General features: G+C 41.9%; 1 protein-coding gene across 2 annotated transcripts in view; it reads right to left on the bottom strand.

The window, feature by feature from the left end:
* Window positions 1-26686, bottom strand: part of rragd (ras-related GTP binding D) — a 53142-nt gene extending 26456 nt beyond the window's left edge. For both annotated transcript variants that reach the window (XM_063497905.1, XM_063497906.1), the window contains exons 1-4: window positions 26490-26686; window positions 23676-23971; window positions 19398-19597; window positions 7069-7183 (exon numbers count right to left, since the gene is read on the bottom strand). In XM_063497905.1, coding sequence (XP_063353975.1) covers window positions 7069-7183; window positions 19398-19597; window positions 23676-23971; window positions 26490-26685 — 807 coding nt within the window. In that variant the 5' untranslated portion in view covers window position 26686. The remainder of the gene's footprint in view (window positions 1-7068; window positions 7184-19397; window positions 19598-23675; window positions 23972-26489) is intronic.
* Window positions 26687-27453: the final 767 nt, after the last annotated feature.

Below are 27453 nucleotides of genomic sequence, written 5' to 3'. Positions count from 1 at the left end.
TGTGTTTTGTGTGAACTGTCTCTCAATAAAAGGCAGCGAGAGGAGGCCGGATTTGGGGTCATTTTCGTGCTGGACACAGATGAGGCCTCCCTTGCGCAAGTAATCGATCGAACGCTGTTGCCTTGTTTTCTTTCATGATGAATAAGTCTCTAGAACTAGCGGGGTTTGTGGGAACAGACCCAACAGTATAATAAAGAAAAACACATTAGTTCTTATGGATTCTTTATTAGGTTTATTTGACATACGATTAAATTGACAGCTTGTAAAGATGAAGAGACAGGGGGACTGGCCATCCTACCTGTGTCAGAGAAGAGCCAAAGTTAGAGCTGCTTACAGTTAATCATTTGTCAGTAATCTAAATATATGTGAAATGAGAACTTGTAAAGGTACTCACCTATCCTGGTTGCTTCTTGCAGGATGTGGAGCAAAAGAGTGAAAGTGGCTCAATCACCTGCTTAAGAGCTCCTGGAGCAGACCAGTGTGCCAGGTTAGGGAGTGTGGTTAAAGAGGGTTTTAATTTAGATAGTAATGGGTGAAGCTTATGTTATTGGTTTGTTTATAGTACGTGTTGGAAATATGTATATGTTTGTGATGTGCTTTAATGTTATTGTATGTTTGTTTGTGTGGAGGGTTATGTTTTCATGTTGATTAGTTAACCCCCATACTTGGGCTATTCCGGATGCTCACCTGAAAAGGTAGAGTATGAAAGGAAGCCATTTTGTTTAGTTGTAGTTAGTGTTTTTGTGCTGTTAACATGTGCCTTCTTTAATAAAGTGCCAATCCATGGATGTATTTTACTCCAGTCTCACGTCATATTATTGGACAGAACCTATGACCGCCGGCCAAAACTGACAACGAAGTTTGGGGTAGTAATTTAAAAACTACAGTTCTCTAAAATGTATAAAAGGGTTAGGGATCTGATACCTTAAAAATTGAAATGGCATAATATCAAAACCATGTTTTTTAAGGAACAGCTGGAATATGAAATAATAACTTTTCATTACAATGATATTGCAAGAAAACAGCCTTACTGGGTAATTTTTGGCCCAATTTTCTCCAAACTATTTCTCCAGGCTAAATGATGGATTTTCTAAAAGTGTGATACACCATTTCCTCTCCAGCTTACGAGTTATCTGCTTTAAGGTGCGTGTTTGAGAATTATACCAGGAGTCAACTACTTCTGATTTCAGGCCTTAGTTTTCACAGGAGCTACAGTATCCAGAGTCGTACGTAGTGAAGAGTCAAAGTTATTAACAAGATGATCGACCGCTGTTGCAGTAGCGTTCAGGTAGCTGCTCTGCTCTGTGTTGGTACAAGGCATTGAAGATGATAACAGTGGGTGGATTATATTCTTAAACTTAGTTACAGAAAGAAAGACATCTACTGTGATGAAGTCTACTCCCCACTGCTGTGTAATCAATTATTGTAAATGTAAATGTTATCAGGAAATGATCAGACAGGAGAGGGTTTTCAGGAAACACTGTTAAATGTTGAGTTTCTATGCCATATGTTAAAACAAGATCTAGAGTGTGATTAAAGTGGTGGGTTTGTTCTTTTACATTTTGAGAGAAGCCAATTGAGTCTAATAACAGATTAAATGCCATGTTGAGGCTGTCATTTTTAGCATCTACATGGATGTTAAAATCACCCACAATAATTATTTTATCTGAGCTGAGCACTAAATCAGATAAAAAGTCTGAGAAATCAGAGAGAAACTCTGTGTAAGGCCCAGGTGGACAATAGATGATAACAAGTAAGACTGGTTTCTGAGTTTTACAGCTGGGTTGGACAAGGCTAAGCATCAGGCTTTCAAATGAATTAAAAGTCTGTCTGGGTCTTTGGTTGATTAATAGGCTGGTGTGAAAAATTGCTGCCACACCGCCCCCTCGGCCTGTGCTTCGAGGTTTCTGGTAGTTAGAATGACTCGGGGGTGTTGATTCATTTAAGCTAACATAATCATCCTGCTGCAACCAGGTTTCTGTAAGGCAGAGTAAATCGATTTGTTGATCAATTATTATGTCATGTACTAACAGAGACTTGGAGGAGAGAGACCTAATATTTAATAATCCACATTTCACTGTTTTACTCTTTGGTGCAGATGTAGATACTGTATTGTTCTTTTGCTGTGATTTTTTTTATGTTTAAGTTGTTTATTGCTGGTTTTTAGTTTGTTTTTTGTCTGTTTGGGAGCTGACACGGTCTCTATGGAGATGGGGTTTTGGGGGGGTAACAGGAGGAGAGAAGCTGCAGAGAGGCGTGTAAGACTGCAACTCTGCTTCCTGGTCCCAACTCTGGATGGAGCAGCTCTCATTTCTAGAAATCTGGCCAAATATTAAACCCCTCAAAATGTGACTATCCATAGTGGGATAGATCCCGTCTCTCCTAACAAGACCAGGTTTCCTCCAGAAAATTTCCTAATTATCTATGAAGCCCACATCATTTTTTGGACACCACTCAGACAGCCAGCAATTTAAGGAGAACATGTGGCTAAACATGTCACTCCTGGTCCAATTTGGGAGGGGACCAGGAGTGACATTACAGACAGAAGAGTGAAAAGAATTATCAAAAGAGTTGTCTCTGATCCAAGGACCACTTGTGGACAGTTACAGGAAGACCTGAAATCAGCAGTTACAATTGGTAAAATAATTATAGAAAAACAATAAAGAAAACAATAAGTAATGCACTCAACTGCCATGGCCTGTATGCAGACTCATCACACAAGACCCCCACTGCTGAATAAAAAACATAAAAAAAGCATGTTTAAAGTTTGCTGAACTACATTTAGACAAGCCTGTGAAATACTGGGGGAATATAGTCTGGTCAAATGAGACCAAAATTGAACTCTTTGGATACTATAATAATACATGATGCTATGTTTGGAGGTCAAAAGGCACTGCATATCAACCCAAGAACACTATACCAACAGTGAAGTTTGGAGGTGGGAATATCATGGTGTGGGGCCATTTTGCAACATATGGCAGTGTGTACTTCATGTACACGTACTTCATATAACTGAAGGAAAAATAAATGGAAAAATGTACCGAGACATTCTTGATACAAATCTGCTGCCCTCTACCATGATGATGAAGATGAAACGAGGTGAGATGTTTCAGCAAGACGATGATACCAAACGCACAGCCAAAGAAACTCTCTGTAGGTTTCAGAGAAAGAAAGTAAAGCTGCTAGAATAGCCCAGCAAATGGCCAGGCCTGACCTGAATCTAAGTGAAAATCTATGGAAAGAAAAAAGCTCAAAGTTCATAGATGGGTTCCAAAGAACCTTGGGGATTTGAAGACTGTTTGTGTGGAAGAATAGGCCAAAATAATCAACCAAGCCTTTTGTACAAAGTTCAATGATTTATCCATGTGTCAATTCTCATCATTACACATATTTTATGGACATCTGTGGTTTGATTTCTTTGCATGTGTGGATTGGATAGGTTATTACAGACATCTGGTGACAATTTCTTGTCAATAGCACCCTTAGAAATATATTTACTTAGAAAGTTGGTGACATGCTCAATACTTATTTAACCTGCTGAAACATTTAGATCGCAAACAGATAGCAGTCAACCAGGCAATAACCACTAATGGTAAATACCTGGAAAGGGAAGGAACTGATTCTGTGCTACACATGAGTTCAGATCAAGAGTATCTGTAACTGTCACATGGGCACATAGCCAGTCTAGGAGCAATAATTCTGGCTGGTTTATAGAGGATCAAATACTAATTTTATTCAATAACTTACTGTTTTTTTTATACATTTATTTGACGGCACGGTAAACAGACAACATGTGAGTTTGTCTTTTTAGCCAAAAATCTTAATGGGATGACAAGAATATTTGATGCTTATACACACAGAAAAACCCCATGGTGTCCGGTGAAGACCCCGTGTAATGTTGGAAGTTAGACTTACTTTCATTCAGTTTGTCAGATCTGACATTCACATATCTCTGTGTGCAGGCCTATTCACAGTGTGCAGCTTCTCTCAGCTGCTAGAGATATAATCACCCCGCAGATATCACAGACGTTTTCAGAGAAGCTTACACACTCTGGAATTTTAAGCAATGAAAATGGATTTTTATCAACTCCAACAATAATACTACATTTTGTTTCAAGTGCTCAAGACAAAATGCTTGGAAATTAATAATGCTTAAATCCCTAAAATAAATGAATAAATAAATAAATCACAGACAAAAACCTTCATCTGTCCTCATTCTGGATTTGGCCATTAATGAAGCTGCAGAAAGATGTTTTGAAGTTGTGTAATGTCATAATAGAATATATATCTTACCAGAAAAAGCCTTTTAAACCCTACTTTAGAGATGAAAGTTTATGCTCCCCCCCATTCGAGGACTTTGGTTTAAGCCAGTAGTATTACCTGTGCTAACTAATATAGCAAAGGCAGAAAGATTTGTCTAAGGTGAACTGTTCATTCTACACATAGATATTTATATTCTGATGCATCTCCCAGGACCTCAGAGAAGTCCCAACTTCATTTGGCAGAATGAAAATTAGGCCAAAGATCCAGCTAAGTCCATAAATAGCAATACTGAGACACAAAAAGCACAATGCTGCAATGACTTTTCAGTTTTAACTTAGATTGGATGAAAAGTCATGAATGAAAGAACTGAGCTGTAAATAGCTCAACAATAACCACTGATACAGCAAGTAATGATTTTTGGCTCTTCTCTCTTGCTCTTGACGAAGGCGGTCGCTCCTCTCCTCCTCTCCCTTAGCTTCCCTGCTTAGCCTCTTGTGTCCTTGTCTAGTCTCGTGTTTTTGTATTACTTTTCCTGGAACACTCTCTCATAGTCTGTTCTCTAAAACCTAAAAGAGGAATTATGGATTTGATTTGATCAACTGGTCTCTGAATGCAATTGACACCCTTTTCTCAACGAGAAGTCTGGGCTCAGGTGAGCCTGAGTGTTGAAGATATCTACCTATTCGGAACAATGATAACAGGGTTCTTGCTGATCGGAGCTGGCTTGGCCCTGGCTTATCGAAGAATTAAGAAAGCGGAACCGGCTGTTCAAACCCCCACAAGGCTGCCCGCTGGGATTGAAACGATGGGACGAGGCGTGAGTTTCTCAAAATGGGCTCATTGAGTGCAGGACGGATAAGATCTTGGAGAAGTTTACAGCTGCCGTGAATACTCAGAATAAGACCTCTGAGTGCAAACTGGATCACATCTTGGAGAAGCTCACTGCGGTCGTGAGTTCTCAGAATCTGCTCTTTGAGCACAAGAATGACAACATCACGGAGCGTAAGTTTGGATAACATCATGGAGAAGCTCACGGCTCTCCAACGGGAGATTGAGAGACCACTGTCGGACTGTTAGAACAGCTTTGAAATTCATATGAGTTGTTCGCACTAAAGTAAAAACCACCATCACTTCATGCGGATACCCCTTCGGCGCCAGCTGCAGTCTCAAGGCTGGAGCTGAACAACAACACCTTGATAACGACTGTGTTTAGACTGTTCTTCCCATTCTATGCGAGGCCACCTGGGTTGGCTGGAAGACTGTTTACTTAGCCTAGCAGGGCGAAGGACACTGTCTCAGCTGAACTCTGGACACATACACACACACAGACATATATATACACATGCAGATGTACACTCATCCCCCCTCCCCCTCCAAACGCCTTCAACGCTTATTCCCCTCCGATGCTGACGGTTGATCAAGGAGACCAGCGCATACGCTGCAGGCCCGGATGTACTGTCTACACTGGCTGTCTCTCACCCTTTACCACCCCTGTTGTCATGTGTTTCTTTGGTGTATTAAGAGTTTTTTCATGTGCTATGTGCAGAGGTGTTTTTTTCTGTTCTCAAACTGATCTCCCTGTTGGAGCTCAGTCTGGGGGGAGTTATTTTTTTCTCCTTATCTTTCCTCATGTTGTGCTTTTTCCATGTTATACCCCTCTGACCTGTCTTCCCCATGTGATGTTTGTGTAATGTACAGTATGTATGGTCAGAAGGGTAAGACGGCGCTGGCACAGCTGGCAGCCTTAACCCAATTTCCCTTGGGATGAATAAAGTATGATCAATCAATCAATCAATCAATCAATCTTCTCCTAAAAACAGAGGAAAAAATAATTTTCCCATTGAACTTTTTTTTTGTAATTTCCTTCCTCTTTAGAGCAAAAAGAGCCCAATTAACACATCAAATATCAGTGGAAAGCCTGGGATGTCCTCTTAAGTACATCAGGACTTAGTATGTAGCTCAAATAAGTCCAAAGATTTTTTTTTTTCTTTAAACGGTCCATTACAGAGGAGATAAATGAATAGGTTGGTTCTCAGCAGGATATACCATCATGCACTGAAGTTGACCTTATACATTTCTACCATCTAGTGGCTGTTGTAAAGCACAAAAAGGCATGCACATAAAAATTAGTTACCTGCACATTCCAACTTCAATCAGAAAAGCACACTGCTATTAGGTTTGTACAGAGGGTTGACCTAAACATTTAGTAAGTAAGTAAAATTTATTTATATAGCACTTTTCACAGATAAAAATCACAAAGTGCTCCACAATAAAACCAGAATTATAAATAAAATAATATAAAATAATGACAAAATTAATTAAAAGCTTGTTTGTATAAAAATGTCTTCAGCTGCTTTTTAAAGGAGTCAGTGGAGTCTAGACAGCATAAAGACAACAGAAGACAGTTCCACAGCCTTGGTGCCAGTGCCTGAAAAGCCTGATCCCCACGTGTTTTGAACCTAGGACATGGGACCAACAGTAACCTCTGACCTGAAGACCTAAGTGCACAGGATGAAGCATGAGGTTTCAACAGGTCAGAGATGTACTGGGGAGCTTCACCATGAAGAGGTCTAAAAGTTACAACTAAAATTTTAAAATGAACCCTAAAATTTACTGGCAACCAATGAAGAGAAGCCAGAACTGGAGTAATGTGTGACCTCTTGTTTGTGCCAGTTAAAAGTCTGAAGGTGATCCAGAGCTGATTTGCTGAGACAAGTAAAAAGACCATTACAATAATCCAGTCGCATGCTGTTCACTCAGTGATGCTGTAAGTGTGTTTGTGTGCAAGAAAAGCAAACTACTCACAGATATAAAGATGTTTAGCAGATTTTCCAGCGTTGGCAGCTGTGGAATGAGCTTTTGGACCACTTTGCTGAAGGCCTCAAATATGGAGTGGTCATATATGCTGGTTAAATAAAAGCTGCAGGGTTAGAAAGAAAAATATGAATCAGAACTGGTTTTATAAACAGAGTGCTTAACATTTTGATTATTTTAAGTTTTTTTTACCCATTAATAAAAAGACAGCAGTTTAGAGTTTTCAAATCTAAGAAAGGAGGCAGAGCCTTCAGCTGTATGGCCCTCTACTATGGAAGCAGCTCTTAGTTTGAAACGACAGTAGGGAGACAGACACAATATTCTTCTCTTGCTCTTGGCGAAGGCGGTCGCACTTTTTTTTCCTCCTCCCCTCCTCTCCCTTAGCTCCCCTGCTTAGCCTCTTGTGTCCTTGTCTAGTCTCGTGTTTTTTGTATTACTTTCCCTGGAACACTCTCTCACAGTCTGTTCTCTAAAACCTAAAAGAGGAATTATGGATTTGATCAACTGGTCTCTGAATGCAATTGACACCCCTTCAACGAGAAGTCTGGGCTCGGGTGAGCCTGAGTGCTGAAGATATCTACCTATTCGGAACCATGATAACAGGGTTCTTGCTGATCGGAGCTGGCTTGGCCCTGGCTTATCAAAGAATTAAGGAAGCGGAACCGGCTGTTCAAACCCCCACAAGGCTGCCCGCTGGGATTGAAACGATGGGACGAGGCGTGAGTTTCTCAAAATGGGTCATTGAGTGCAGCACGGATGAGATCTTGGAGAACCGCACGGCTGCCGTGAATACTCAGAACAAGACCTCTGAGTGCAAACTGATTACATCTGGAGGGGCTCGTTCGGAATAACACCTCTGGGCGCAAATTGATCACATCTTGGGAAGCGCACCGCAGTCGTGAGTTCTCAGAACCTGTTCTTTGACCACAAGAATGACAACACCACGGAACGTAAGTTTGGATAACATCATGGAGAAGCTCACGGCTCTCCAACGGGAGATTAAGAGACCAGTGTTGGACTGTTAGAACAGCTTTGAAATTCTTATGACTTGTTCGCACTAAAGTAAAAACCATCATCATAATGCGGCTATCCCTTCGGCACCAGCTGCGGTCTCAAGGCTGGAGCTGAACAACAACACCTTGATACAGACTGTGTTTAGACTGTTCTTCCCATTCCATGCGAGGCCACCTGGGTTGGCTGGAAGACTGTTTACTTAGCCTAGCAGGGCGAAGGACACTGTCTCAGCTGAACTCTGGACACATACACACACGCACACAGACATATGCACATGCAGATATACACTCATCCCCCCTCCCCTCCAAACGCCTTCGACGCTTATTCCCCTCCGATGCTGACGGTGGTTCATGGAGACCAGTGCATAGGCTGCAGGCCCGGATGTACTGTCTACATTGGCTGTCTCTCACCCTTTACCCACCCCTGTTGCTTGTCATGTGTTTCTTTGGTGTATTAAGAGTTTTTTTTCATGTGCTATGTGCAGAGGTGTTTTTTTCTGTTCTCAAACTGATCTCCCTGTTGGAGCTCAGTCTGGGGGGAGTTATTTTTTCTCCTTATCTTTCCTCATGTTGTGCTTTTCCATGTTATACCCCTCTGACCTGTCTTCCCCATGTGATGTTTGTGTAATGTATGTATGGTCGGATGGGTAAGACGGCGCTGGCACGGCTGGCAGCCTTAACCCAATTTCCCTCGGGATGAATAAAGTATAATCAATCAATCAATCAAACCTTCTTTACTTTTAGGATTGGGCTTAAAATGTTTTTATTTTGATAAAGGATACAGTTAGTCAGGTGACCCTTAACCCTCCCTTAGTTATGCTACAAAAGGCTTAAGCTGTTGGGGGCTTCCTATAATGCACTTAGTGTTCTTCACTCACCTATATTTAGTCTGTGTGTTTATATACCACTTGAGCTTATTTCTGTGAGGGGTTTCCTATTGAAAAGAAATTCGTTTTTCCCACTGTCGCCAAGTGCTTACACATAGGGGGTTATATCAATGTTGGGATTTCTTTCTAATATTGTATTCTTTACCTTATAATATAAACCACCTTGAGGTGAGTGTTTTCATATAAAATTGAATCAAAGTGAACCGAATCAAAAGAGTTTAAAGATCCAATAATTGCAGTTGCTGCAATTTAAAAAGAAGCTGGTAACAACCCATCCAATCAACACATGCAAAGAAATCAAACCATATATGTCCATAAACTAAGTTATGTGTAATAATGAGACGGAAACCTTACTGAAATGTATTTAAGACTTCCTAAAAAAGCCTTTGTTGGTGATAGCTTCAAGTAAACTAGTTGTATGCATTGCTCAGGTATGATTTTGCCCCATTCTTCTATACAATCAGTCTTCAAATCCTGAAGGTTCTGTAGGCCTCTTCTATGAAATTTGAGCTTTAGCTGTTTGCCAGAGATTTTCAGCTACATTCAGGTTAGGTTGGCCATTGGTTGGGCCATTCTCTGAAACCTATAGATTTTCCTTGGCTGTGTTTGGGATCATTGTCTTGCTGAAACATCCACCCTCATTTCATCTTCATCATACTGCAGATGGCAGCAGATTTCTATCACTGCTCCAGGGCCAGTCTGTCAGTGAATCCCAAACTGATCACATCCCCAGGATTTGTACTAATCCAGAATCAAGCAGGAAACATCAATGCAAACCCATCACTTTCTGGATACAAGCTGTTCCAACTTCTCCCCTTTGGTAGGCACTATAGAGCACTGTATACCAAAATGAGCAGACAGTTTTGCCCCCACAGCCTGTCACTTTAGTATTTATTCTATAATATATTTTAAGATCATTGCACTCTCCACTATTGCACCATAAATGCTATAAGTATTATCACATGTGATCACCACCTTTCTATTGCCAGTACTGTCTGTTGTACAGCGGCTTGCAAAAGTATTCGGCCCCCTTGAACTTTTCCACATTTTGTCACATTACAGCCACAAACACGAATCAATTTTATTGGAATTCCACGTGAAAGACCAATACAAAGTGGTGTACACGTGAGAAGTGGAATGAAAATCATACATGATTCCAAACATTTTTTACAAATAAATAACTGAAAAGTGGGGTGTGCGTAATTATTCAGCCCCCTGAGTCAATACTTTGTAGAACCACCTTTTGCTGCAATTACAGCTGCCAGTCTTTTAGGGTATGTCTCTACCAGCTTTGCACATCTAGAGACTGAAATCCTTGCCCATTCTTCTTTGCAAAACAGTTCCAGCTCAGTCAGATTAGATGGACAGCGTTTGTGAACAGCAGTTTTCAGATCTTGCCACAGATTCTTGATTGGATTTAGACACCAGACAGGTCAGGGATAAAGTTATTGAGAAATTTAAAGCAGGCTTAGGCTACAAAAAGATTTTCCAAGCCTTGAACATCCCACGGAGCACTGTTCAAGCCATCATTCAGAAATGGAAGGAGTATGGCACAACTGTAAACCTACCAAGACAAGGCCGTCCACCTAAACTCACAAGGAGAGCGCTGATCAGAAATGCAGCCAAGAGGCCCATGGTGACTCTGGACGAGCTGCAGAGATCTACAGCTCAGGTGGGGGAATCTGTCCATAGGACAACTATTAGTCGTGCACTGCACAAAGTTGGCCTTTATGGAAGAGTGGCAAGAAGAAAGCCATTGTTAACAGAAAACCATAAGAAGTCCCGTTTGCAGTTTGCTACAAGCCATGTGGGGGACACAGCAAACATGTGGAAGAAGGTGCTCTGGTCAGATGAGACCAAAATGGAACTTTGTGGCCAAAATGCAAAACGCTATGTGTGGCGGAAAACTAACACTGCACATCACTCTGAACACACCATCCCCACTCTCAAATATGGTGATGGCAGCATCATGCTCTGGGGGTGCTTCTCTTCAGCAGGGACAGGGAAGCTGGTCAGAGTTGATGGGAAGATGGATGGAGCCAAATACAGGGCAATCTTGGAAGAAAACCTCTTGGAGTCTGCAAAAGACTTGAGACTGGGGCGGAGGTTCACCTTCCAGCAGGACAACGACCCTAAACATAAAGCCAGGGCAACAATGGAATGGTTTAAAACAAAACATATCCATGTGTTAGAATGGCCCAGTCAAAGTCCAGATCTAAATCCAATCGAGAATCTGTGGCAAGATCTGAAAACTGCTGTTCACAAACGCTGTCCATCTAATCCGACTGAGCTGGAGCTGTTTTGCAAAGAAGAATGGGCAAGGATTTCAGTCTGTAGATGTGCAAAGCTGGTAGAGACATACCCTGAAAGACTGGCAGCTGTAATTGCAGCAAAAGGTGGTTCTACAAATATTGACTCAGGGGGCTGAATAATTACGCACACCCCACTTTTCAGTTATTTATTTGTAAAAAATGTTTGGAATCATGTAGGATTTTCGTTCCACTTCTCACGTGTACACCACTTTGTATTGGTCTTTCACGTGGAATTCCAATAAAATTGATTCATGTTTGTGGCTGTAATGTGACAAAATGTGGAAAAGTTCAAGGGGGCCGAATACTTTTGCAAGCCACTGTATATTCTGTGCAATACACTGAGATATACATTAGATTGAGAGCCATAAAATAACCAAACTCCAATTCCTTGTATGTGTACCCATACTTAGTCAATGTTGCTTATTCGGTATGGATGTTTGTTTGTTTTTAAACCACTTATTATGCACACACTGCACAAAATGAAAAGATATGCCAACAGCTTAGCTAATAGATCTCGGGGAATCACCCTGCTGGTGCAAAAATACTATTATTCCTGTCAAACAATCTTTTTGTAGGTTCAGTGGTTCAGTGCAGTGCCTGGTAAAGATACCATTTAACATTGCTTTCTTGCCAAGTTACCAGTTATGTGTAGACAAAACATTAGTTTATACCTAGAGTTAGAAGATGTTTTGTGCTTGAATGATTCATTTGTCAATGTTAGGAGGTTTAACAAAAAAACAAAAAAACATTCCTCTAAAAATGGCTGGATACACAGGGTTACCAACTGCTTGTGTTCTGGTTCTATTCCTATAGAAAAGGCATTGCAAAGCACCTGTTGTGGAAGTTTTCCATTAAGTAAAGCCTGCAGACAAGCATTCTTTAATCAAAACAAAGAACAGACAACCAAGCTTGGTGGAGAGCCTGCATGATCGCGGGGCAGACGGTCAGCAGAGTCTCCCTGAGCCTAGCATGGCTCTCAGTTAAATACCTTCTCTAGGAACAAAAGGCAGTACACAGCTGTTTCACACCTTAAGGTTCACACTCCCTTGCCACTAGGACTTGGCGATATATCGAGTTTTTTAAAAATATCGATATATTTTTATACGAGCTATAAGATGTGACAATATCGTTTATATCAATATAATTATTACTTCCGGCGCCGTCTCGGATGGCAGCCTGTCTAGCATGCTCTCTGCAGTTGAAAATTACTTTCCCCTTTCTTTCTTTTCCTCTTATTTATTTCTTTTTGTCTACTTAGTTGTCTACTTAGTTAGTTTTTTAGTTTATACTTCTTGTGTAGTCGAAAAGTTTTTATCCGTGTTTGGATACGAAACTCTGTGTAAAACTACTGAGATGACCGCGACGCCACGCTGCCCCTTTGTCTATAGCCGGGACCAGCTGCTGGGGCTAAGACAGCACAGCCATGCCGGTGTTCAGCATGAGATCCCTGCGGTGATCAAGAGGAACTACCGCGGCTGCAGAGCGGGGAAAATGCGAAGACTGAGGAGGAAAAGATTCCGTCCTGCTCTCCCGTCTGTGGTGACTGGCAATGTCAGATCTCTGGTTAATAAGATGGAGGAGATCGCGATGCTAACAAGGACAGAGAAAGTTTTCCGAGAATGCAGTGTTATGTGTTTCACGGAGACATGGCTGCACAAAAACATCCCGGACCAGGTGGTGGATATAAACGGATTTACGTGTGTGAGAGCGGACAGGGACCCAGGCAGCAGCGAGAAGAAGAGGGGAGGAGGACTCGCTCTCTATGTTAACAACCGCTGGTGTTCACCGAGTCACGTTAAGGTGAGGATGGCTGTGTGTAATAAACACATCGAACTGTTAGCTGTCGGTCTTCGACCATATTATCTACCGCGTGAGTTTTCCCTCGCCATTATCGTCATTGTTTACATCGCCCCTGATGCCAACGTGGCGCAGGCGTATGACGTCATCAGCTCTGCGACAGCGGACCTGCTAAATCGTAGTCCCTCTGCGTTTGTGGCTATAACGGGCGATTTTAACCACACGAACCTCTCCACTGTTCTACCCACATTCAAGCAGTATGTGGACTGCAAAACAAGAGACAATAAAACACTGGACCTGTTTTATGCCAATGCTACTGAGGCATACACCTCCAGCCCTCTCCCTCCTCTGGGCAGGGCTGATCACAACCTGGTCTACCTCCAGCCCCTTTACAGACCTGCCGTTCAGAGACAACCTGCAACCACAAAAACGGTTACAACATGGACAAGGGAGTCGGAAGAGACTCTGCAGGGATGCTTTGAGTCAACGGACTGGGATGTTCTTTGTGATTCCAATCAGGACAATATTGACAATCTGACAGGCTGTGTTACAGACTATATCAACTTCTGTGTTGACACTGTGGTCCCCAAAAAAACCATTCTGTGCTTCCCCAACAATAAGCCCTGGGTTTCCAAAGACATCAAAGCAACCCTGAACAAGAAAAAAAGAGCTTTCAGAAACGGTGACAGAGATCAGCTGAAACTGGTGCAGAAGGAGCTGAAAGCCAAGATTGCAGAGGGTAAAGAGTCCTACAGACGGAGGCTGGAAAACAAACTGCAGGAAAACAACACCAGGGAGGTGTGGAATGGAATGCGCGCTATCACTGGCCTGAGACAAAAGAGAGGTGTTGTGATGGATGGGGACGTCGAAAGTGCTAACAACCTAAATCTACACTTCAATAGGTTCGACTGCCCTGCGTCTCCTGTCTCCACACCCAGCTCTTCCCATCTTCTCCTTTCGCCTCCCCCCTCTCCTGCCCCCTCAGACTGTCTCACCCTGTCCCTCTCAGCAGATGACATCAAAAAAGAATTGGGCAGACTCCACTCCGGCAAAGCTGCTGGCCCTGATGGTGTCAGTCCCAGGGCCCTCAGGTGCTGTGCTTCCCAGCTGTCTGGAGTTTTAGAATGGATCTTCAACATGAGCCTGGAAATGCAGAGAGTCCCATCACTCTGGAAGACATCCTGCCTGGTTCCTGTCCCTAAAAAGATCAACCCGTCGACCCTCGGTGACTACAGGCCAGTGGCTCTGACCTCACATGTCATGAAGACGCTGGAGAGACTCATCCTGAAACATCTGCGTCTGCTGGTGGAGCCTTGGCTGGACCCCCTGCAGTTTGCTTATCAACCTCGTATCGGCGTGGAGGATGCCATCATCTACCTGCTGGACCAGGCTTATTCTCATCTGGACATTGTTGGGAGCACTGTGAGGGTCATGTTCTTTGACTTCTCTAGTGCTTTTAACACGATCAGACCATCACTGCTGGGGAATAAGCTCACGGAAATGCAGGTGGACGCCCCACTGGTAGGTTTGGATTACGGACTATTTAACAAGTCGACCACAGCATGTCCGACTGAAGAGCTGCCGCTCAGATGACATCCTGAGCAGCACAGGGGCGCCACAGGGGACTGTCCTATCACCCTTCCTCTTCACCCTCTACACATCTGACTTGAGGTACAAGTCTCAGTCATGTCATCTGCAGAAATTCTCGGATGACTCTGCCATCGTGGGCTGTATCAGGGATGGACAGGAGGAGGAGTACAGGAGTGTGGTGGACAGCTTTGTCGAGTGGTGTGAGCTAAACCACCTACAACTTAACATCACAAAGACAAAGGAACTGATTATGGACTTTAGGAAGCAGGCTCCTCCTCCTACCCCTGTCACCATCAGAGGGGCTGATGTGGAGATCGTTGAGGACTACCGGTACCTGGGGGTACACTTGGACTGTAAACTGGACTGGACCAAGAACACCAATGCTATCTTCAAAAAAGGGCAGAGTCGGCTTTTCCTACTGAGGCGACTCAGGTCCTTCAATGTTGGTAGGAAAATGCTGACCATGTTCTATCACTCGGTGTTGGAGAGCATCGTGTTCTTTGCGGCTGTGTGCTGGGCCAGTGGGGTGAAGACAGCTGATGCCAACAGGCTGAACAAACTGATTAAAAAGGCTGGTTCTGTCCTGGGTGTCAGACTTGAGAACCTGGAGGAGGTGTCTGAGAGGAGAATGCTTCTTTCTATCATTTCTATCATGGACAACCCCTCCCACCCCATGCACGGCCCCATGATGGACCATCGGAGCAAACGTAGCAAAAAGACTCATTGCCCCGAAATGCAGAACTGACCGCCACAGGAAATCCTTTGTGCCGGTGGCAATAAGACTTTTTAACTCTTCCTCACTCTGTAGGTGATTCTCCTGAGACGATTACCTATGTTATTCTGTTCCCTCCCAGACCGTGCAATATTACCCAAGAGTACTTATTGAATATTTGTTTTCATCCCCCCATCATACGCTGCTACTCCCTTTATTCTATTGCACAATACTTTGTCACTTTCTAGAATCGCCTGCACTGATAGTTAAGTTAAGTTATTTATTCACCAGGATAGTTATGTATATTACTTCGTTAGAGTTATCCGATACTATGTCTTACACTTTCCTTCTGTATATTACTGTACACTATTCTTATTGTATATATTGTATATCTTATATCTTATTCATCTGTTCCTCTGCCTCTCCTGCTGCTTTGAGCATGTACATGACAAAAGAATTTCCCTCGGGATAAATAAAGTTGTTCTTATTCTTATTATAGTATATGTTACGTTATAATTATACTTGTGGAGCCGCAAGTTTGCCTCTCCTTCATCCACTTTTGTCTCTACGCAACGTTACTGGGCCTCGCCTCTCCTTCACTGAACACAACTCCCCCTCCCCCATAGCGTCACCTGCAGGCAACGACAAGATGGACACGGCAAATCTCCGTTAACGAGTTACCACGGATCGCCCCGAGTGTGGGGCTGGACGGCGTTTTTTGTAGAGTTTCTTAAGTTTACTATATCGCAGTGGTTCCCAAAGTGGGGGGCGCACAGCCATTGCAGGGGGCCGCGGTATGAATAAAAAAAAAGAAAAAAAAAAAAAAGACAAATAGTAGTGGTAGTGAATGCTTCTACACTGCTAGCATAATGGTTTTTGACAGGGCTCCCACACAAACACAAAGTGGAAGATGAAGCATCGCCAAATATGCTTCCAAACCAACTTCCTTCCAAGCCAAAGACTAGAAAATATAATGAAGCATATCTTGCCTTTGGCTTGACCTGCACAACAATGGGTAATGAAGGCACAAAGTTCTGCCCATAATTAATGCCTTTTATTTTTTCTTTGTTAAGATGATCCCACACTGCTTGATGATGAGTTTCAGGCTCTGAGTAGACCAATCCATGACTGATAAAGTTCCACTGTGTGTTTTTCTATCTGGGTATGCTTTTACTGCATTGGCAGTGTGTTTGAGATCATTGTCACGCTGAAAAATGAAACTGTTATCACTTAGATGCTTTGAAGATGATGTAGCATTGTGGACCAAAATCTGATGGAACTTTTCTGTGTTCATAGTTCCATAATTATTGAAAAGATCCCCAACACCACTGGCTGAAATGCAGCTCCACAACAGAGGGTCCAATGTCTTTTAGGGCACTTTTATATACCTGTAGTTTGTTTACTCTGGTCTGAAACAGTTAAGTTGTAAACTTGTAGCTTTTCCCTGTAATTCAGTTGATTTTCACACAGAAAAATCCAATTGAACTCCAAACAAACTGTAATGCATTGCTACAAACCATTTAAGAATGTTCAGTCCACTTGCTGGTGCTATGTTCTAGACTATGGGAGAATATGGAGAATTTACACTCATGGCTAGTTTTTAACCTGTACTGGCCTTTAAACATCTATGGTACCTTGCAGCATCCCTGAATACAAAGTATACATGGCTATGGGAAGGTGTTTAGCTTAAATTTACAACCTACACCTGATTGTTGGGTCGGCTCAAGGCGGAATCATGTTCACACTGTAAACTAACCACCCTGGAGTTTGTTATGAACTGGGCTGAGACCACTAACTCCAAAGCATATTGGGGTGTTTTTTTTCTCTTTGGTTGACACCTAAGTTTTATTACTGTGCTCACATCTGCTTAAGTGAACCGCACTGTGACCAACACGTACATAGTATCACAGGGTTTGTGGCATTTTGTTTTCAGTGATTTTAGTTTTCGGACTGCTGTGCAGTTTTTCACCTGTCTTGTTCCCAACGATCTCCTGATATAAGGAGAAACTGATTATTCAATCAGCCCCAGCTGCCCTGCCAGCCTCCCTGGCACCAGCCCTGAACCAACTGCAGAACTGCTCCTCTGCAGCAGAGCCGGAGACCACAACCTGCCACATACCCCACCACCCAACTTAGGCCGGGGACAAAACCAGCTGAGCTTACTCCCTCACCCCCGCGAGCAGGAGAGGAAATCAGCCACGACTATCTGCACCCCTCGCCTATGGACCAACTTGAACTTAAATAGCCAGAGAGCCAAATACCACTGAGTGACCCAGGCGTCGGTATTCTTCATGCGGTGGAGCCATTGCAGGGGGCATGGTCGGAACAGAGGATGAATGAGCGTCCCAGGAGGCAATAACGAAGAGGGTCGACTGCCTGCAAGATTGCAAGACCCTTCTTCTCCACTGTGCTGTATCGGGACTTCCTCTTCCGGCTGACGAACACAATAGGGTGGTCGATCCCACTTACCTGCTGTGACAAAACGGCCCCCAGCCCTCTGTTCAAGGCATCCATCAGCAGAATGAAAGGATGAAAGTTAGGAGCATGGGGCAGGGGTTCCCCAAAAAGAGCATGCCTGGCACTGCGCCATTCACTGGACCAAATCTAGGACACCCTTTCAGGTAAGGTCAGTTAAAGGGCTTGTTTTTTCCGTGAAGTCAAGCGCAAACTGGAGGTAGTAAAATGGTAAATGGCCTGTATTTGTATAGCGCTTCTACTAGTCCCTATGGACCCCAAAGCGCTTTACACATCCAGTCATTCACCCATTCACACACACATTCACACACTGGTGATGGCAAGCTACATTGTAGCCACAGCCACCCTGGGGCGCACTGACAGAGGCGAGGCTGCCTGACACTGGCGCCACCGGGCCCTCTGACCACCACCAGTAGGCAACGGGTGAAGTGTCTTGCCCAAGGACACAACGACAGAGACTGTCCAAGCCGGGGCTAGAACCAGCAACCTTCCAATTACAAGGCGAACTCCCAACTCTTGAGCCACGATCGCCCCGTTTAGACCTTCCTCACGGTTTTCTTTAATTACATCCATACCGTATTGACTACCTGGTCAGTCCAGGACTACCTGGCTGATGCCCTCAAAACTGAGGAAGGAAGAAGTAGACCACTACCCGAGCCTCCCCCAGAAAGCAGAGGCAACAGCCCGAGTGACGATTTTTCTTCCAAGCCACAAGTACACTTCCAGCGTGGCTTGGAAGACTTCCAGGATCATGCGTTGGTCATCTCCCTCCTCAAACCCAGGGCTGGTGGGAGTGGTGACAGTGCCAGCGAGGAGCCAGAACCCTAACTCAAAGGGAAAAAAATGCCATTGAGGCCTGAGGTACCTCCCGCACTGCAAACAGTTCGTTGCAAAAATACTTTCATTCCTATACAAATCTAATGGACCTCGGTCAACACTCTGCTATTGAGATTATGTTTTCAGTCACTCTTTTCAGATCATTATGTTTCAGAAAGGAGGGTTATCTAGGATATCACTAGCTAATGACTAGTGATTAACAAGTTGTTAGAAGCATGCAGTTTTACAGCCGAACTCATGACGCCAAAATTGCAACTTACTTCTGATTTAACCCTTTTAGCGCTTAAATGCACCTCTCCATTGATTAGTGAGCAATAATCGAAACAGCCAGGTGTTTTGCTTTACCAACATGTAATATCTAGCACTGTCACAGATTTACATAAACATCGTCAGCACAAAATGACCGTTAATTAATTCTGTGGCTTTTAAATATGTACACAACAACTGAACTAATATACAAAAAAGAAAGGATTGAAAGTTGAAAGAGGTTTTTAAAAGCAGAAAGAACTATTAATTAACTGAACTGAATCGTGAGTGAACAAGTAGCCAATAATGCAGCCAATATCCAAATAAATATTTTATGAAAGACCTTCAAAAAAGTACTGCTGCTTAATACCACTTTTTAAAAAATATATGCATATAATTAATCCAAACCCCAAACTCAAAATCCCTTTATAAGCTTTAGTTGACGCACAACCTTAGATGTATCTGCTCCAGTCCTGCATCTGTGAGGTCAGTGTTGGTTCGTTTGTGGATATCCCTCTGCTTCTCGATCTTGTGGTCATCAGACAAGCCATCCACTTTGTGAATGAACACTTCAAAGCTGATATCTGGGTTTACTTTGTAAGCCCTGGTCACTGTGAGATGCAGTCTACTCAGAGCTTCCACATAGTCATCCTGTCATGAAAAAGAGAAATTCCTTTTAGTCTAAACTCTTACAGACTGTTCATCAAAAAGCAAGAAGTAGACTAAATTTTAACTTGATTTTAAACCCCTTGAACTAAGAATGACACTTCAATCCCAGTAAAAAAGAAAAAGGCAAGTCCTGTACCAAAATAAAACAAACAGCCCCAATAAACAAGAATTTAGAACACAAAATGTTTTTTACTTGAGCTAAACACTGCACCAGCATTACAGCCGAATTGGATTTTCTTGTTTCTTAGTACAGGGATACCTCAATTTTGCAAAGGTTAAGTATCTAGGAATCTAGGAAAAAAAGCAAGATATATGACTGCCACGGTGGGCTGTGCGTGTCTGTGTGCGCGCGTGTGCATGCGCCTCAAGTCCTCCCACCTTGCCACACCCCCATTTATATTCCCCTTCTCCTTTTCTCTCCTACTAATCTCCATGAACTAACTTCAAGCCATCACACAAACATGTCAGTTAAAGCCCATCCACAAAAGTCTGTTAAAAAAAAAATCACCATTAAAACTTAAGTATTAAAAATGATTTAGGGTTCATCATAGCACAGAAACAGAACTAGTGAAGGTTACTAATGATCAATGTTCCCTCTAATTTTTCACGTGTCTGAGCGAACACACAAACTCCCTGAGCGATCCCTTGGACCACTGTGAGCAACAGCAGACGTGTGCACTGTGGTCACGCCAGCATCGACTCCATCCAAGTTACATGGTTTATTAAAATAATCAAATTACAGCATTTACATTTATGTTAGACTACTTTTAATTAACTGCTTTGGCCCACTTACAATGAAAATTTTAAAAAATCTTGTTCATGACCTGTGTAGTATGTTAACACTACTGGAAGTAAAAATAACTTGAACTCCAATTTTGAAAACACAACTTTATTTTTTTTTATAAAGCTCTGACTTGTATTATGAGTCTGAGTCTGTGGTCTGGGAGAGAGTCCTGTAACTCTCTGTCTGCAAAATACAGTATATAATGACCAATGTTGGGCAAATTAATTATATAGTTACTTCTTCAAAAAAGTAACTGAGTTATGCAAACAACAACGTTTTTTGCAGCTGTTTACCTAAAAATGCAGCCAAGGTGTTTTTTAAATAAACATTTCAAACTATTTACAGAACAATCAGCTGTTCTGCATCAAATTTGATGCCACACAAATTATTTGTGCCACTCCAAAAAATAATTTCTGTCCACTATGAGATAAAGGAGAACAACAGCCTGATACCTGCAGGCCTGACCACAGGAGATGTATCACTCCTGTAACACCTGTAACATTCAGCAGTCGCCTCATTGTTCTGACACACACAACAAAACTATTGACTGCACTACACACTAACTACACAAGATTTGCGCTAAACGTTGCAAATCTCTCACATCTCCAAACTCCGCTGTCACTCCTGAAACTTCCCCCTTCCTAAACAACTAAATGCCATGTTGCCATATCATTTATTGATTGGTCGACATGGTACATTTTTCCACCAATAGGAAAGGGTGGGTTTTTTTGGTTTTGTTTTTGCTCACAGACGGAGAGTGCTTTCGACCGTTTTCCTTATAAAACGTCGTTTTTACCGTTTCTTCTCGCAGTAAATATAAACAACGATAGTATTCAGGAAGAAAACCAAACATTGCATATATTTAGCAATATGTGTATATTAGCACACAGTGTTGGTATTATAGGAACTTTGCAAAGAAAAGCGTCTGGACTTCTTTAAGTTGCTTGAAGACGTTTCACCTCTCATCCGAGAAGCTTCTTCAGTTCTAAGGTCAAATGGCCGAGAGTCCCAGATTTAAACCCAGTGGGAGTATCCCCCCAAAGAGGGACAAAGGACCCCCTGGTGATCCTCTAATCACATGAGCCAAGGTGTGAAAGCGGGTGTGGGACCTAATCAGCCAGGGTTTCGGGTGAGCTCATTGTGAAACCTGGCCCCACCCTGTCATGTGAATTCCTGAGGTCAGATGGCCCAGGATGTGAGTGGGCATTAAGGCGTCTGGGGAGGGAACTCAAAACTGGATTATAGATGGCAGACAGTTGGTGTCGTAAACCACCGCCTCTGTTCAAAGATGGTCGCTCACAGTGGACATAGATGGCCTCTTTCACTCCTCTTTCAAACCATCTGTCCTCTCTGTCCAAAATGTGAACATTGGCATCCTCGAAAGAGTGACCTTTATCCTTAAGATGCAGATGGACTGCTGAGTCTTGTCCTGTGGAAGTGGCTCTTCTATGTTGTGCCATGCGCTTGTGAAGTGGCTGTTTGGTCTCTCCAATGTAGAGGTCTGGGCATTCCTCGCTGCACTGTACAGCATACACCACGTTGTTGAGTTTGTGTTTAGGAGTTTTGTCTTTCGGGTGAACCAGTTTCTGTCTGAGTGTGTTGCTGGGTCTGAAGTACACTGGGATGTCGTGCTTGGAGAAAACTCTCCTGAGTTTCTCTGATACACCGGCTACATAGGGGATGACAACGTTGTTGCGTCTGTCTTTCTTATCCTCCCTCGCTGGTGTCTGATCTTCTTTTCTGTGCCTCTTTGCTGACTTTATGAACGCCCAGTTAGGATAACCACATGTTTTGAGTGCTTCCTTTACTGCAAAGGTTTGAGTCCCATCTAACTGAGATTTTGATTTTATCATGTAAATAAGAAGTCTTCATCATATATAAAGGTTAGCCATGCAGTTTCACGGGTTTCTGTGTTGGGACCAATACTGTTTACATTATATATGCTTCTACTGGTTAATGTTGTGTGAAAATACTACATATACTTTCATTGCAATGTAGATGTCTCCCACTTAGAATTATTTAGGAAGACAGATGACAAATTAACTAAATTATGGACATGTCTTAGAGACCTAAAGGTTTGAATGACATATAATTTTCTAATTATAAAATTGGACAAAACTGAGACAACTGAGACAAAACTTGGCCATAAAAATCTCAGACGCCATATAATTCCTCTGGATGGCCTCACTGTGGTCTGTGAGGAATCATGGAGGCATTTTTGGTCAGGACAAGTCATGCACACATTAAACAAACATATAGGACTCCTTTACTTTATCTATGTAATATAGCAAAAATGAGAAATATCCTGTTTCAGATTTATGTTGAAAAACTGGTTCATGCATTTGCTGTTCTAAAAGTTCCCTGAAGGTTTTCTGTTTTCTTTGTATTATTGTAGGTGTTAACTTAGATTATGATACACCTTGAGGCAAATGTTGCTGTGATTTGGCACTATATAAATAAAACTCCACTGAACCTTACTTTCCAGGTACTAAATAATCATTGGAGGCTGACACACTGCTCTCACACTGAGATGTTCAGGTCACTGCTGTGTGTGCTAGACAACAATGAAGAATAGCATATCATAATATATCTCTGATTAACCGAAATGACCCTTTTTCACATAAACATTTATAATGGTATCACCACAAACAATAATATGACACAGCCCTACTTGACAGATATGCAAATTCTGAAAACATCATTAAAGTTAAGCAGTATACTATAGCATGTCATTACCCTCTTATTAATCCTTCCACTGCCATTCAGTTCTCTCTTGCCTTTAATGATGTGGTACAATCAGATTTGATTTTACCACAGAGCAGAGCCGATCATCAGTATGGGGACCAGTATGCTGCATAATTTGCACAGTACAGTTTTCTGTTCTGGTTGCTGCTCATTTACAAACTCCTTGATTAGTTTTGGCTGGTCTTTCTGTGGTGACGAGGTGACTATTGCAAACAGTCATCTAAAGCAATGAAAAAAATACTGCAGTAAACAGTTTGCTATTTTGCTAAGCACAAAATAAACGATAGAGTTAAATATGAAACGATAGACTTGTGTTTAACGTTGTGCATATCTCACAGCCCTAATAGCAGCTGTTCTGAAAAAGTAACAGTGCACAGAGGTCCTGGATGGGGGATCAGCCAAATGTGAATCTGTTAAGCTTTGGATTTTTACTGCTCCATTTCCAAAACTTTTAATCACATTTTGCTATTATGGTAACATGACAACAGTATATAGTATATACTGTTTCACTGTATTTCCTTGTGAACTGACCTGTGAATCAATGACAAAGATTAATGCTCCAGTGCCTCTGAAGATCATTTCGTAGTCAAAAGTGGGGTCAAAGAAGTCAATCTGACCAGGAAAGTCCCAGATCTGGAAACTGACAAAGGAGCTGCTGGAGACATCCTCTCTGCAGATCTTATTAGTACTCTCCAGGAACAGAGTCTCACTGGGAGACATTTTATGGAAAACCACTTTCTGGATGGAGGACTTCCCACTCCTTCTCAAGCCCATCAACAAAATACGAGGTTTGACCACACCATTCACGGAATCACTGAAGCCTGGAGCTATAAAACAGCAAAGGGAAACCTTTAGGTGAGCAATTCTAAATTAGACAAGTTCTAAAGATTGGTTCGCACGGTACTCTTAATTAGTGACGGCCAAATGAAGCTTTCTGAAACACTGAGACTTGTATTGAAAAAGGTGTCATTACTCAAAGCTTCTCAACACAGTCCTCTGCGGTGCCATCTGGTGTCCAAAAATATGAAGAGCAGCTTGAATCTACAACTTAAAATGAACTGCTTCAATTAACATTACAACACATCTCAGTACATTTTCCACCAGAGATGGGTGACGTTAGACACTTTAATATATTTCCAGTATATCAATATAGTATTCACAGCACTTCACTGGTTTCACATTTTACCATCTTACACCCTGGAGTTTGCCAAAACGCAAAGACGCAAGACGTCTAGAGGAAACCAGCCACTGCTCATCACCAGCCAATACCATCCCTCCAGTGAAGCATGGTGGTGACAACATTATGCTGTGGAGATGTTTTGCGGCAGCAGGAACTGAGAGATTATTTACAGTCGAGGGAACGATGTACAATGTACAGAGTCATGAAACAGGAACTGCTAATCCAGTCTGGGTCTTTTTGGACTCCTTTTATGGTAAAGTTACTGGGAGGGAATTTGCCAAATCTATTATGAAGGAGGGATGGAGGTTAACGAATCTGTTGATTTTAAACATTTAGAGAATTATTGTCAATAGTCCCACTGTTAACTTATTATTATATTATATTTATATTAAATCTGGCTTCTTTCAATTGCGCCAGATTTCTAAAGCTAAGCGTTTTATACCACGCAGGGACCTTGAAAAACTTGTCCACGCTTTTGTGAACTCCAGGTTAGACTATTGTAATTCTCTTTACGTTGGTCTCTAATCCATTCCTCTTCATAGGCTACAGCTTGTTCAGAATGCTGCGGCTCGCCTTCTTACTGGTGCTGGAAAATTTGATTCTATTACTCCAGCTCTTGTTGTTTTACACTGGTTCATGTAACTTTTTATCAAATATCATATTGAGTTTAAAATTTTGTTACTCACTTTTAAAATCCTGAATAACATTGCGCCCAGTTATCTCACTGATCTCCTTATCTGTATGTTGCCGAGCGCTAAGATCATCAGGTCAATTACTCCTGGCCCAATCTAAGTTTAGGCTGAAGACCAGAGGCCATTGTGCCTTTGCTTCAGCTGCACCTAATCTTTGGAATAGCCTCCCCGCTTCTATTCGTGCCTCAGACTCTATCCAATCCTTCAAATCACAACTGAAAGCTTACTTATTTAACCTGGCCTTCCTGACCAGTTAGTGCCCTTATTGCATCTAAACGAATTAATTTCACTACTGGTTCTTTTAACTGCTTAGTTGATATTCTGTATCTATGAACTGACCTTCCTTCTGAACTGAGGTCTGATACCTATTTTTACCTCACTCTTCTTGTCTATTAGTGCCTCCCTTCTGTGCTAGTGCTAGTACCTGATCTGTATTTTGTTAATTGATTTATTTTGATCTTCTGTATTATTGTGAAGCACTTTGGTATACCTTTGGTTTTTAAATGTGCTATACAAATAAAACTGTATTGCATTGTATTGTATATTTGAATGACACATTGATCATTGTTATTATTTTTTAATTGTTAATTGGTATTTAATAGCCATTTCAAGGAGTGGGAGGAGCCACTGGATATTTAGTCAAAGACTAATGTGCCAGGTCATGATGGAGAGTGGACCATAGTAGCCTATTGTTAGGAGCCCTCATTAACGTGGTTTAGGCTAGTGCAGAGCTGTTTCTATTTAATTTAGAATTATCTTTAAATTGAAGGTATCTTGTTTTTCCTTTGTTTCTTTGTAAAGTCTTTCTACTTCTACTTGGCTGCACTGTGTATATGACACATTAGATCACAAATGTGAATGAAAGAATAAAAAGACTCGACTGTTCTGAACAATTTATTTCTGCCTTCACCACTTGGTCAAACATCACACTCCCCATCTAGCTGATGGAGCTTGAGAGCTTCTGCAAACAAGACTTAGAAAAACTGCCCAAAATCACGTGTACCGAGCCTGTGGCATTATACGCAAAAATACTATAATTGCTAGCGGTGGTGCTTCAACAAAGTATTGAGCAAAAGTTGTGAATATTTTTGTACACCTTATATTGTTATATTGTTCTTATATTGTTTTTTAATCATTTACAATAATCTTTTAGATTGCTCCATATAATTTGTTAATTTGCAAGAATTTTGATACTTTGTCTTCATGGGGTGTTATGACAAATTCATTTCATCTATTTAATTGTATTTAATCTAACATGACAACGTGTGGAACAAGTGAAGCGCTGTCGATAATTGCCAGTACCCCTGGCACTTCTGTAGGTGTGCACAGTTGACATTATTATGCTGTACACAACTTCGCTAGTTACGCCCACGAAGCTCCACGCTAGCGCAGAAGGTGGTGGATTGTAGAGAAAGCAGCCCGTTTTCCGAGTGTGTGACCTTCCAAAGCAGTGAAGTTACAAAAATCCCATACCTCTGTCCTCACAGCTCAGGTCGGCATCAGAAAACGCCTCCAGGTCGTACTCGTCGTCGTCATATTCCAGAGCTTCGTCCTCCTCTCCGCACAGGACTGAAACTTTCTCACTGGTCATGCTGACTTTTTGTTTTGGATTCAAACTGCTCGTGGTATCCAGCTTTCCCACAGCGTTCACCTGATACGTGAGCGCCATGCCGGTGAACTTTCACCCGCGGTCCCCGCCTCCAGTGGCTGCATACGCAGCCAAGCAGGGAGGTGTCAAAGCGTAGGTTTAGTTTTGGTAGCTTTATAACACTCCGTCTCATACTGTAGTAAAGTATTTAGAAGCAAATTAAAACTACATTTCTGATAAATATTTATTTAAGATTTGCTTTATTATTTTTATTTATTTTTATTTTATTTTGTATTATTTGGGTGCCTAGAAAAGCGCTATATAAATTCAATCCATTATTATTAAAATAATAATAATAATAATAATAATAGCACCATGCCGAGTGTGTGTTTTGTTGTTTTCCCATCGACCTATTTATCCTTCATTACTAAATATATGTTTCATTTTTACACCTTTTCCCGAGTCTTCTTGTTTGTTTGTTTTTTGTTATTATTTTCGTTTGTCTCTGTGGAGAACCTAATTGTTTTCACACGGGACCAACTGAACACATCAGTGATACTGAATGGAACCAGACCTGTGAGCAGCCATGGAGGACAGAACGGGGCTGTAGAGCTACGCAAAGAGTTAAGAGGAGGAAATACACTTACTGTCCACTTTATTGGGGACACTTATTCAACTTCTCATTAACACAGATGTCTAATTAGCCAATTACATAACAGCAACTCAATAATATTTTTTTATTCTTTTTATTATTAGTCCTTTATTTATCCAGGTAAAAAATCTTATTGAGATAAAAAAAATCTCATTTCCAAGAGAGACCTGACATCATGGCAGCAAAAGTCAAAAATA

The sequence above is a fragment of the Pelmatolapia mariae genome, linkage group LG16_19, assembly GCF_036321145.2.
Source record: "Pelmatolapia mariae isolate MD_Pm_ZW linkage group LG16_19, Pm_UMD_F_2, whole genome shotgun sequence".
In the NCBI taxonomy this organism is placed as follows: Eukaryota; Metazoa; Chordata; class Actinopteri; order Cichliformes; family Cichlidae; genus Pelmatolapia; species Pelmatolapia mariae.
This window is presented reverse-complemented; position numbering and strand designations above follow the sequence as displayed.